Genomic DNA, 12,735 nt, shown 5'->3' with positions numbered 1-12,735 from the left:
GGGGCGGGGCGGGGCGGGGCGGGGCGGGCTCGGGCTCCGCCCCCCGATGGCGAGGCGTGGCTCGATTGGGCCTCAGGTTCCGGCGGGCGGGGTCTGGGCTGGGTCACGTGCGCGGAGGGGGCATGAATGGGGCAGCCCCGCGGAGGGAGGAGGAGAGCGGCCAGGGCGCCCGGGGAGGATGGAGCGGCTGCGCGTGGGCTTCGTCGGGGCGGGGCGCATGGCGAGTGCCGTGGCCCAGGCGATGCTGCTGGCAGGTAGGGGGGGGCTGGGGAGCTCTTGCCGCGCCTAAATCCGCCGGGCCCGCGTGGTGTAATGCCTTCGTAAGGCCAGCCCCGAATGTGCAAGCTTTCGAGGTCCACAGATCTCTTCAACCAGCAAGATGTCACCAAAAGTGTGTGTAGGGCGGAAAGCCGGCCCGCTTCCTCCTCCTCCATACCATCTCACGATTCTGACTATGCAAGCATCCTGACTATCCAATCAGCACCCCCGCCCCTCTTCCTCCTAGCCACCCTGCCCCTGACCCAGCCAGCCTGCTTTTTGTAACATGTTACTTGATGAAGAGATCTGGAGATCTTGAAAGCTTGCACGCATTTTGTGATCGTCGACTTGGCCCAATAATGGTATTGTTGTACGCTCTATGGATTTTGGGGTTTTGCTTATGGCTGGTGTGGTGGGCTTTGTTTTTTGTATAAATCAGCAGAGAGGCTTTAGGGCTGCACTCCTATGCCCCCAATAGGAAAGAAGCCCTATTGTACTAAGTGGGGCTTACTTCTGGGTAAACCTGTGGAAACCAGAGCTCAGCGGTAGAGCATATGGCCATATGTTGTGCCTGATGGGTGCTGTTGCGCTCACATTATGTTCGTGGGCTTCCTAGAGGGATCCGCTTGCCACTATGGGACCAGGATCCTGAACTAGATGGGCCTTTGATGGGGCTTCCAGCAGGGCTTTTCTTATGACTGCAGGACACCCACCCATTTGTGCAACACCTTCCCCATGGAAATGCAGCTGGTGCTGACTTTGCTATCATTTATGAACCGCCCAAAGAGCTTTGGCTATTGGGCAGTATAGAAATGTAATAAATAATACGATTAAATAAATAAAATATCGGTGCCACATCAAAACTTCTTTGTTTCCCAGGCATTTTTAGCTGGTCAGTCTGTTTTATGTGTTGTTGTTTTTTACTGCCTTTTATTGTTTGATTGTATGTCACTATATTTATTATATATTTATTGTCATCTAGCCAAGTACTGTTGACACTGAACTGGCAGCGTCTTTGCAGGGCTTCAGGCAAGATTCTTTCCTTGCCCTGCCTGAAGAAGCTGGGGATCAAATCCGAGACCTTCGGCGTGCAAAGCATGCGCTCTGTCACATTGAGCTACAGCCCCTCCCTGAAAATGTAGGAGCATCAGAAGCTGCCTTATACTGAGTCAGACCATCTATCTAAATTTGATGAAGGGTGGATTATAAATCAAATAAATAAATAAATGCAGACAGTCCCAGGTTTGGCATTGCCAGTCCAAAAAAAAGGGATCTTGGGTGGTAAAGCTGGGAAACACCCCGTTCAAAACTGACTGCATAAGAGAAGTTCATATGCATTGGGAAACGGCACAAAATTGATAATATTGGACTAGATGAATGAGGCAGATTAATATGTCAATGCGGTATGCGATTCATTGTGTCTGCATACAACGGGGTATTCAGTATCTAGCTTAGATATAGCTGCAGCGCAATATTTCTGTACTAAGGTTTGTCGGAGGGAGGTGTGTGTGTTATATTTTAGGTGCAATTTAGCATTTTAGAAAATTAAGAATGCAGGTAAAATAGGACTTAAAAGTGCAAGTAAAATCTATCTAACCAGTCAAATCCCATTTCACTTAAAAACAAACAAACGTGTGGGTGGCTTTTCTTGTCTGGGGACTAGTGGAATTTTTAAGGCCCTCCTTTGTGCTTTGATAAACCTTCAGTGGAAAAAGTTTCTCAAGGCCACTTCAGATATGACAAAATCGCAGTAATAAAAAAAGAAGTGTGTGTGTGTGGGAGGGGAACCCTTGCTAACATAAGCCAGTAATGTCATCTTTTACCCATATACAAAACATTGCTGATGTCAAACTACCAATTATTTGGTTCTTTGTAAAAGGTCTTTCCAGTATTTAGGCATATGGAATGGTATGTTTTATTTTTAAAAATTAAACAGTAATTGGCCAACATCTTTCAATTATCTAGTACTGGGCCTTTACTGCAGTAGTTTGATGCACACTTACTTCAGAGTAAGTCTTGTTGAATCAATATGGCTTCCTTGCAAGTAAAGATGGGTAGGATCAGGTTGTGACCTGTGCTAGAATGAAACTGGGAGAGGGTTTTTCTACTGAGTGTAATTGAGCTTTTTTATGGCTTTACAGTCATTGTGGAAAGTTACTGTGGCTCATGGAAAGATACTAACTTGTCCTTGTTCATTCCCTTTTTGTTCTTTGTAGCTCACAGTACTCTATACACAAACTCTCCTAACTAAATCCTGTCCCATGGTAGTACGGAAACTCGTACAAGGAAAACTTATGTGATGGCATACACACAGCATGGATTTGTTACCTTAATAGTGGATTTTCTTCACATATTTTTTTCTGAATTCACAATCTGAGTTTTTCAGCATATTTTGACATAAATAGGGAAAAAGAAAATTAATCGGAGGTGGAATCTAAGGCCTCAGAAGGGAATGTGACATGCAAAGGATGTCTTCATGTTCTCAGATGTTGCTGTTCAACCCTAAGGACTGGGAACATGACTTGAAGGATAGCAGTCTTCACCACAGAACCATTTTCCTTAAAATAAAAATTATATAGGTACTTGAACCCTTTCCACTTTCAAAAATGGAGGTGGTCTACAGAGCAAAACAACAGTAACAACCAATTAAAATAACATCAATTCCTGAAATACGACACAGATTAATAAAGATACAGAGGAGCAACAGTACATGCAAATTTTCAAGATACAAACTTCAGCAGTCTTGTTAATAAACTCACAAAAGTTATTAGCCTGCATTTTTACTAGCCTGCTTTTTACTCATAAGGGTTGGTGGGGGACAGATGGAGTGAATGCTACTATAAGTAGGCTCATTAAACATGTTTGTAGGCTGGCAGAAAGGGTATGGAGCATTCCCTGCTCCTTCACCTGTCTGCATGATTTCAATTCTAGATCCACAGGAGAGGGTTTACCTTTTGAGCATCCAGCATAGAAACAGGCGGGCTGTCAAGGGAAGCAGAGACACTTCTCACGCAGTCCATGCACTTGCCCAAATGAAATTCTTTGTCACCCCTGGTTACCCGGCAAGTGATTAAAAACAACATGGAACTAAAAAGAGAACTGACAAAATGAGGGAAAACCTATGGCTCATAGACATTAAATACTTGCTGGAAAAGAAATGTTTTCAAGTGGCAAAACAACTCTAGCAAAGTGGGAGCCAACTGAATCTCCAAGCGTCTCTCCACCATCCATACCTCAGGAGACATGCAGAAGGGCCTCACCAGATGACCTTACCCGGTGACTCCAAAGAGTGGGCAGATTCATATGGGGGAGGCAGCCCTTTAGGAACTATTGGCGTATAAGCCAGATGGGAACTTTAATGGTGATGAGCAGCACTTTGAATTGCACCTAGAGACAGACCAGTGCAGCTGGTACATCAAGGGAATAACACAGCCACCAAATGTGGCACCACTCAGGGCTTCTGCAGCAGCTTTCTGCACTAAGTAGAGTTTTGAAATGCTCCTCAAAGACAGCCCCATCTAGAGCACGTTACCATAATCCCATGATTTGTCTTGATGTAACAAATGCATGGGTGTCAGTGGCCAGGTCTGACTGCTCCAGGAATGGGCAGTTTGCCTGACTTCAGTCAGTGCACCAAGGTGCTCCTGGCCAGAGCTCTCCCAAACTGCAAGCCTGCTTTTTCAAGGGGAGAGCATCCTATCACTGGGTTGGTTGGTCTCCTGCCAAAAGCACCTTGTGCAGACTGAGTTTCGGCTTGTTCATCCTCATCCAGCCCATTGCTGATCTCGGGCTATGGTTCAGAATTTCTACAACTTCCCTGGACTGACATGGTAAGGAGATCTAAAGCTGCACATCATCTGTACGTTGGTGACAGCCAGCTCCAAACCACCAGGCGCTCTCTCCTAGCAGTTTCATGCAGATGTCAAATAATGTAGGGACAAGGTAGATCCTTGCAGGACAACCCTAGGCCAAAAGTAAAGGTGTCAAGCAGGAGTCCCCCAGCACTACCTTCTGGAATCTGCCCTCCAGGAAAGACTGGAACCACCTTATTACGGTACCCCGAAGTCCCGTCACAGCAAGACAATCCAGAAGGTTACCGTGGTCGATGGTGCCAAAAGCCGCTGAGACATCCAGCAGAACAAACCGAGATACACTCCCCCAGTCCAGCTCCCGGCGTAGATCATCCACCAGGGCAACTGAGGCTGTTTCAGTCCCAAAACCAGCTTGGAAGTTGGACTAAATTGGATCAAAATAATACATTTCATCCAAGAACTCTTGGAGTTGGGCTGACTTCACACGCTCAAGAACTATGTCCAAAAACGGAATATTGGAGACCAGATGGTAATTGTCCAATACATTGGGGTCTAGAGAGTTTCTTTAGCAGTTCTTAAGCTATATGGCATAGTTCCCTCTCTTACAGAAGCATTAATTGCACTCTAAATCCCCTTGAAGCCCAAGATCCTTGCGATTAGAGAAGGAGACCCTTTTCTGGTTCCTTCCTCCAAAGAGGCAGGGTTCGCAGGGTCTTTGCTGGTGTGGCTCATTCCCTCCGAATAGACTCATGGCCCAAACTTGCCTTGGTTAGTCCAACCATATCAGCACTTGTATCAAATTTAAAATGTTCTTGCTCAAGAGAGAATGTGATGGAGCTGCAGATGGTCCATTTGGAATATTACTTAGATAGTGTTGTTGAATTTGTACCTTTGTAGCTTATTCTTTATCGTAAGCCGCTTGGAAGTCAAACATGATATAAACTTGTCAATAATTTGATGTGTGATAGCAGAGGTTTTTCTGCTGGGCCTGTGTCTGGACAATGCATCATGCACCTTATATTCAGTAGGGCTTTCTTTCTCCCTCCTCTTTCCCTCTCAGGCAAAGTCCAGGCAGTGAACATCCTTGCCAGTGCCCCATCCGACAGGAATCTGGGCAAGTTCCAGGTAAATGAGGGGAAGAAATGGGGGCTTTGCAGAAAATGTGAACTGAAAGGAAGATGACATGCTTGAGACCATAGATGGTGGCCACCAACTTAGATGGCTTCAAAAGGAGCTTAGACAAATCCATGGTAGATAAGGCCATCAGTAGCTACTAGTCATGAAGGTTATATACTATCTTCCGGACCAGAGGCAGCAGTCTCCGAGTACCAGTTGCTGTTGTTGTAAGTTGTTTAGTGTTCTATTGTGTCATGTATGTATTTTAACAGTGATTTGTATGTAAGCCACTTAGGCCGCAATCCTATGGCCACTAGTCAGCAGCTAGACGGCCATAGGGTAGGTTGGTTCCCTGAGAACCAGCCTCCACCGCCTCCCGCGCTGCCTCGTAGGCAGCACCGAACAGCCCTGTGCTCTGTGCTCGGAAGAGGAGCACGGAGCAGCAAAAACAGGGCGTTCCTGGGGCCGTGCTGGGGCGGGGAGGGCGGAAGTGCCGTTCCAACGCTTCCTATGTGTCGGCCGGCGTCTGCTGCCCCCCGCTCTGCCTTCTCGCAGCTAGACAGCCGATATCGTCTGCCTACCCGTGAATGCAGGGCGGCTGAAGTGTGGAGGGGACGACCCGCTCCACGCTGCTTCTGCCCTGCATTGGATAGGCAGTTGCCTCTGAGTTCGGAGGTGGCCGCCTATCCCAATAGGGTTGCGCCCTTAGAGATTTTATTATAGTAAATGGTATACAAGAACGAATGCTAATGAAATAATCTTCTCTCTTGATCTCTCTTGTGATGGAAGGACTTTGACTGCAAGACAACACACTCTAACTTGGAGGTGCTGGAAAATTGTACCCTCGTGTTCCTGGCTACCAAGCCCCATGTCCTCCCTGCAGTCCTACGAGAGATTGCTCCTGCTGTCACCTCCGACCACGTGGTCATTTCCATGGCGGCTGGAGTCACACTCCAGACCCTAGAAGAGGTGAGATGCTGGAAGGGCAAGAACTCACTTGCGTTGGCTGTTTTGCAGAGGGGGTGGTCCATGTACAGATACAGAGAGGGCCACAGTTGTCTGGAAGAGCACATAATTTATATGCATAAGAACCTGCACTCAGTCATTGGCAACTCCAGTTTTTAAAAGGTCAGGTCATTGGCAGGCGATGGCAAAGGCCACCTTCTACTGGAGAACCTGGAGAGGTGCTTCCACTTAGGGAAGGCGATATTGGGCTAGATGGACTAGTGGACTCATTTGGTGTAAGGCAGTTTAAAAGGATTGCTTTGTCCTTGCTTGCCAGTCATCTGACATCCTTTCTGAATGCTGAAGTGACTTAAGTCCAGGATGTTGTGCATATGCTCAGAGTGCAAGCCTATGCATGTTAAGACAAAAAAGAGGCCTACAACTCCCACCATGGCCCAGCCACCCATACATAATTTAGGAGGCAGGCTGCTACACCCAGCTCAAGCACAGAGCCAGTCATAAGACCAAAAGAAGAGCCCTGCTGGATCAGACCAAGGGCCTATCTAGTCCAGCATTCTGTTCACACAGTGGCCAACCAGCTGCCCACAGGAAACCCACAAGCAGGACAGGAGTGCGGCAGCACAACCCTCCTGCCCATGTTTCCCAGTGACTGGTGTACATAGGCATACTGCCTCCAATGAGCCGCATGTAAAGTGCATTAGAAGAATTTAGCTGCTGCAACCTGGGCTTCGATGCAAAGTGACTCATCCAGGAGTCACAGCTCTGGGATGCTATCGGAGCAAGGGGCTGGACCCCCTCAGTGAAGGGAGCCCCCACCCTCCCTTGGCCAGAAAGCCTGCTGCTTTTCATTGCTTCACTCTTGTTTGCCCTGAGCTTCCTAACTAGCCCATGGAAGGCCCCAACTGTAGCAGGACACCAGATAAGCACAGGGTTGTCTAAGAGGAGGCTACTATAGATCGGGTGTGCTCATGTTCTCAACAACATCTAGGTGGAGTGAACGTTAGCCAGTCACCTTGAATAACATTTCCTCGAGTCATGCATCCTGAATGTGCTGAATCTCAGTGGAATATTCTGGCTCGAGCCAAATCCTTGAGAGTAGTTGCTAAGCGTTTGCAAAGCGTGCCTGTACATATACTTCACACATACACACTCGTTTTCTTCTCCCTCTGGCTCTACAGCTGCTCCCTGCGGGGACCAGGGTTTTGCGGATCATGCCTAACCTTCCCTGTGTGGTCCAGTCTGGCGCAATTGTTCTGGCTCGAGGCACCTCTGCTGGGGAACAGGACGTCGCCCTGCTGAAGATGCTGCTGTCTCCTTGTGGGCTATGTGAAGAGGCTCCGGAATCGTACATCGACATCCACACCGGGCTAAGCGGCAGTGGCGTTGCCTACGTGAGGGCCTGTTCTGCTGGGGACTCAGCTGTCCGTCCACCCCTTGTCAATAGAAGCCATGATATTTGGCCTCTAAGAATCCCACCCGTTCGTGCGTGTGTGTGTGTTTTAAAAGTCAGGTTCCTAGGCCTCATGGCTGTTGAAGTGGGAGCGTCCTGGCATGCTTTTCTTCACCTTTTTCTCCAAGCTAGCTATGTTTGCCTTGACTAGCCTTGCCCAAGCTGGTGTCCTCCAGATGTGGCGTGGCTGGCTGGGGGATGCTGGGAGATGTAGTCCAACACACCTGGGGCGGGCAGCCTCTTGGTTAAGGCTGGTCTTGAGGATGCTGACTGCTTTTCCTCTCCTCCATCTCTTTCTTACCCCACCGCAGGTATATATGTTTGCTGAAGCGCTGTCGGAAGGTGCCTTGAAGATGGGGATGCCGTGGGCCATGGCCAGTAAGCTTGCAGCTCAGACACTCTTGGTAAGGAGCATAGGTGGTGATACTTTGGGTTCTAACCAGTCCTGCCCCATCATCTCCACTCCTTTTCATTCTAAGCCAAAGGAACCCCTTTCCACCAGTGCCTGGTAAGCTATGGGGGCGGGGGGGGGGGGAGACAGGAAGGGCAGAGTAACCTGTGGGAGGTGACTGGTCAGGTCCAGCTCCTATGCAGACATACATCAGGTTCGTAGTTTGGGGGTACTCCTAGATCCATCACTGTTGCTGGAAGCCTAAGTGACCATGGTGGCTTGGAGTGCCTTTTACCAGCTTTGGCTGGTTCACCAACTACAGCCTCTCCTGGACAGGGATATCTTGGCCACAGTGGTACAGGTGCTAGTAACCTCAAGACTGGATTACTGCAATGTGCTCTATGTGGGGCTGCCCTTGAGGCTGGACCAGAAGCTGGAGCTAGTGCAGATTGCAGCAGCTCGGCTGTTGTTGGGAGCTGCCCCTTTTCAGTGTGCAACTCCTCTGCTGAGGGAACTGCACTGGCTGCCTATTTGCTGCTGGGCCAGGTTTGAGGTATTAGCACAAAGCCCTAAACAACTTGGGTCCAGGATATGTGAGAGAGCACCTTCTTTACCAACCTGCCCAGTCACTGAGGTCATCAGAGGGCATGTCCCTGGTGCCACATGGACCTATGGCCTGGTTGGAGTCCACCAGGAGAAGAGCCTTCAGTGTGGTGCCCCCTTGCTTTGGAACTCCCTGCCCCTGGAGGTCAGGCAGGCACTAACGCTGTGTTGTCTCCAGCACCTCCTGAAAACAGCACTCTTCCAGGATGCATTCCTGAATTGACCAGTCACGGTTTCTATTGGCATTCTGTTTTTAAAATAGCATAATGTTGATCTGGTGTTTTAATCTTTTTATCCTTTTACTGTTTTACTTTTTATATTCAATGCTCCGAAATTTGTTCTAGATATGGTTGTTGTTCAGTCGTTCAGTCGTGTCCGACTCTTTGTGACCCCATGAACCATAGCACGCCAGGCCTTCCTGTCCTGCGCACTCTCCCGGAGTGTGCTCAGGTTCATATTCATTGCATCGGTGATGCTATCTAGCCATCTCATCCTCTGCCGTCCCCTTCTCCTTTTGCCTTCAGTCTTTCCCAGCATCAGGGTCTTTTCCAGAGAGTTCTAGATATGGAGCGGTATACAAATATTGTAAATAAATAAATACACGCATGAATGCTTTTCTTAGGATCTGGGTAAAATGTGGAGCCAGCAAAATCAAAATAAATCCTCTTGACTTTGTGTAATTTTTACACGGGATTACTGTGCAAACCTAAACCACTCCTCCCCAGATGATATCAGCCCCTCTTTACATGCATCAGACTGGGCCCTGATCCTTCTGCCCGCATCATGTTTTGGAGCAGGCCCTTGAAAGGCGCGACTCAAAGGCCATAGAACAACCTCCCCAACGAAGTTTGTAGCAGCGTGTGGCTTTTTAATGATAAACTTCGATGCCCTTGGTTTCTGCACCCTGGCGCCTTGTGCCGCTGTTCTTGTTGATGGAGTTGGATTTTTTTCTGTTGGAAGTTGCCTTGAGTCTCAGAGAGGCGGGAGTACCAATATGTTAAATCAGAGCTACAGAACCTCAGGCACAGGGGCCAAATCTGGACCTCCAGGCTCCCCAGAACGCTGTGCCCCCTACCCCTGCTCCCACCCTCTTTCCCCGACACCACTTACGTAGCGGTTTCCTGCTTTTAGTGCCTAAAAGGCTGCAGTGCCTCTCCTAAGCCTGAGTTACGGGCAGGAAGAGCTTTCAGCTAAAATGGGCTGGTATTTTTGGCCCCACCCCTTTTGCCTCTGGCCCCACCCACCACTGGAATGCAGTCCCTGAAAGCTCCTCCGGAGTGGAATTCAGCTCTTGGGCTGAAAGAGGTCCTGCACCCCTGTCTTAAATGCATATCTAAACTCCCAAAGGGTTGGTGGAGATATTGTCAGAGCACCGCCTTCCAAAGTGCCTCTGTCCAGCACAGAAGAGATGACCACACCCCCTCTTAGAATTAACTCTGTAGCTGCCTCTGATGTTTAGATGGAGTACGCTGAAGATATGGAAAGAATGGTGGGGAGGGAAAAAACAGTGCAGAAGAAAATATGGGGATGAAAATGTGCCAAAACGACCCCGACATAAACATTTGTGATCATTGCCCAGCTGAATGTAGCGCTAGAATCCATGGCTGTCCCCTCTCCCCATGGCCTCCTACATTTGCATGCATCAGCGTGGCCTATGGATCTCTATATGGAGCCTGATACAATTCAGGCAGTTGAGTATCTGCTCCAAAGCATGACCCACAGTGCTGTAACTGTTCAGCTGTCCTGGTTCATGACCTTATGCCTGCTCCAGCATGCCTTCATCTTCCTGGCTTGCCAAAGAAATACTCAACTCTTGCTAAAGATTTTTCATTGTACAAAATGCTTTGCAGTTTGACTTTCACGTTATCTTCGCGACATCCCAGTAAGGTAGATTAGGCTGACCCAGTGGCCTTCTTGGCCAAGCAGGGATCTGAACCTGGGTTCCTCACTTTGAAATCCAGTTATAGTCCTTCCCCCATCCCTGAAAACCATCTTTGTCTTTTCTTCCAGGGAGCAGCCAAAATGATTCTAGAAACAGGAGAGCACCCAGCAGTTCTGAGGAGTGCCGTTTGCACTCCAGGGGGGACAACCATCCACGCCTTGCATGAACTGGAGAAGGGGGCTCTTCGGGCTACTGTCATCAGTGCTGTGGAGGCAGCCACCAGCCGGGCTCGTGAAATGGGCAAGAAGTAGAGGGCAGGCTTTGGCTGAGCCCCTTGGGAGTGAAAAGATTCCCCTTTTCCCCAACCAAGGAAGAATTTCCTCTGGACATGGGATGGCCTCTTGGTTGCCCATCAACCCTGCCTCTGTGGCTTCCACATGAAGGAGCTGGGGGCTCTCCAGTATTATGAATGGCACAGGCAACAAGAACCATCTGTTTCCCCTGAAAGAAGATTAGGAAGGAGCCAGGGGAAGATGGTCTGTTACTGAGGTGCCTATGAACTTGTATGATCTACTCCAAGCTCTTTCACTGGAGGGCTGTCATGTAATAAGCAGGTGGTCCCTGTTGCCGACAGGATCTTGTCTGGTTTTCTGTAGAATGTCTGATTACACCACAGGGAGTGAGGAGTCCACATCAGTGCCTTTCATCCCCCTCCCCCCTCTCCAACTATTAAACTGACCCACTCCTCACTACTTCTTGTCAACATGTGAGTTTCTTTTGTGTTCTTAAGTTCCTTAAACTGGACAATTGTGTCATTATGCACAGAAGTCACTTAACTGTACAAGCACTAGAGGACCAAAGTCTCCCCGCAGTAGTGTTTTATTTTTGAATGACAGTGCTGATCAAGTAGCAAAGGAACACATCTGGCAAAATAAGCCATCAGATTCCAAAAGTGTAACTTCCTGATAAACCAGAGACTTGCTGATTAAGCACATGGACACTCATTAGGAGCACAGGAACTGTCCTCACAGGAGTCGGGCTACTGGTCCGTCTAGCTTAGTGTTGTCGACACTAACTGGCCAGCGGCTCTCCAGGGTTTCAGGCAGAGAAGGGTCTTTCCTAGCCCTACCTGGAGAAGCTGGGGATTGAACCTGGGACCTTCTGCCTGCAAAGCAGGGGCTCTACCACTGAGGTACAGCTTTCATAATGTGCTTAGGCGAGCCTAACCGTGCATAGGATTGAACTTTAAGTATAACAGAAAGGATGTGGAATTGTGTGCTGCTTGGAAATGGAGTCTGTACTCCATGTCTTAGGCAGAGAGAAGTCCTACAACGCCCAGTGTTCCCCAGCCAGCATGGCTGGCTGGGGCATGCTGGCAGTTGTAGGATTTTTTTTTCTGTAAACATGCATAGGATTGCACCATAAATTGCACAATAAATGGACCCCTCCACTGACTGTCTTACACCTAAGCTGCCTATTTCCGAGTTCGAACCTGAACCAAAGGCTCCTGTTGGTTCTATATGCCAGGGTAGCGACCTACCTCTTACCACACAAACAGTTTGGTTTTTCAGGTCTTGCTAAACAGGAGACTGTTACCCCCCAACACACACACCCCAGAGCTGAGAACTCTATGGCTGAAGGAAAGATAGAGCCCAGTTCAAGTCTCTGTTCAGAATCTATATTTCTAACTTTAAACATTTCACTTTAAGTTAATGCTTTGGCTGGGAGGCAGAGCAGGCCTGTACACCCATTTTGCAGGAGCTCTTGACTTGCACATCTAATAATGTCTCCATGCAGGGGCAGTGGTCTTGCATCCTTTCATCTGTGCATGGTATTACCCATAGCTTTTGACTGTCTCATGAGTCCCAATCCAGTGCATGTAATAAAATGGCATTGTTTAAAATAAAAACAGAAAAAAATTCCACATGAACCTAAACATGGAGGGATGGGAATAACCACCAGCCCTTTCCACAAATATTAAATTCCTACAAAAATAAGTTATGAAATAGGTGTGTCTGACACTGTAGCAGTGGTTCTATGGTCTGTGAAACCACACTACTGCTTACGCACTTTTCCCACTGTACAGCTCTGGAAGTGCAGCTTACTCCTTTCAGATATGACTTTGCTTTTAAGTAATATTTGAATTAGAATCCTCTCTTGTACAGTTCTCTTCCTAATAAGTATGTGTTTCAGTTCACCATGACAGGTCTCTTAAACTTGGAATTGTTTGTTCATATTGGATGCAGATAAGCCACCA

The 12,735-nt window shown here is 48.2% G+C and overlaps 1 protein-coding gene across 2 annotated transcripts; it reads left to right on the top strand.

Moving 5' to 3' along the window:
* Positions 1–151: 151 nt before the first annotated feature.
* On the top strand, positions 152–12,377 carry PYCR3 (pyrroline-5-carboxylate reductase 3). Of its 2 annotated transcripts, XM_084848580.1 has the most exons (6): positions 152–254; positions 5,131–5,195; positions 5,976–6,155; positions 7,331–7,543; positions 7,914–8,006; positions 10,607–12,377. In XM_084848580.1, the coding sequence occupies exons 1-6, from the start codon at positions 179–181 to the stop codon at positions 10,787–10,789; spliced, it is 810 nt and encodes a 269-aa protein (XP_084704706.1). In that variant the 5' UTR covers positions 152–178; the 3' UTR covers positions 10,790–12,377. The 2 variants fall into 2 exon arrangements, with proteins under 2 accessions (XP_084704706.1, XP_084704709.1); XM_084848583.1 differs by lacking the exon at positions 152–254 and having other exon boundaries at positions 4,958–5,195; positions 10,607–11,239.
* Positions 12,378–12,735: the final 358 nt, after the last annotated feature.

This window comes from Heloderma suspectum, chromosome 4, assembly GCF_057233095.1.
Source record: "Heloderma suspectum isolate Gila_16-S chromosome 4, 16-S_ref, whole genome shotgun sequence".
Taxonomy (NCBI): Eukaryota; Metazoa; Chordata; class Lepidosauria; order Squamata; family Helodermatidae; genus Heloderma; species Heloderma suspectum.
The sequence above is the reverse complement of the archived record's forward strand: the minus strand, read 5'-3'. Positions and strand labels throughout refer to the sequence as shown.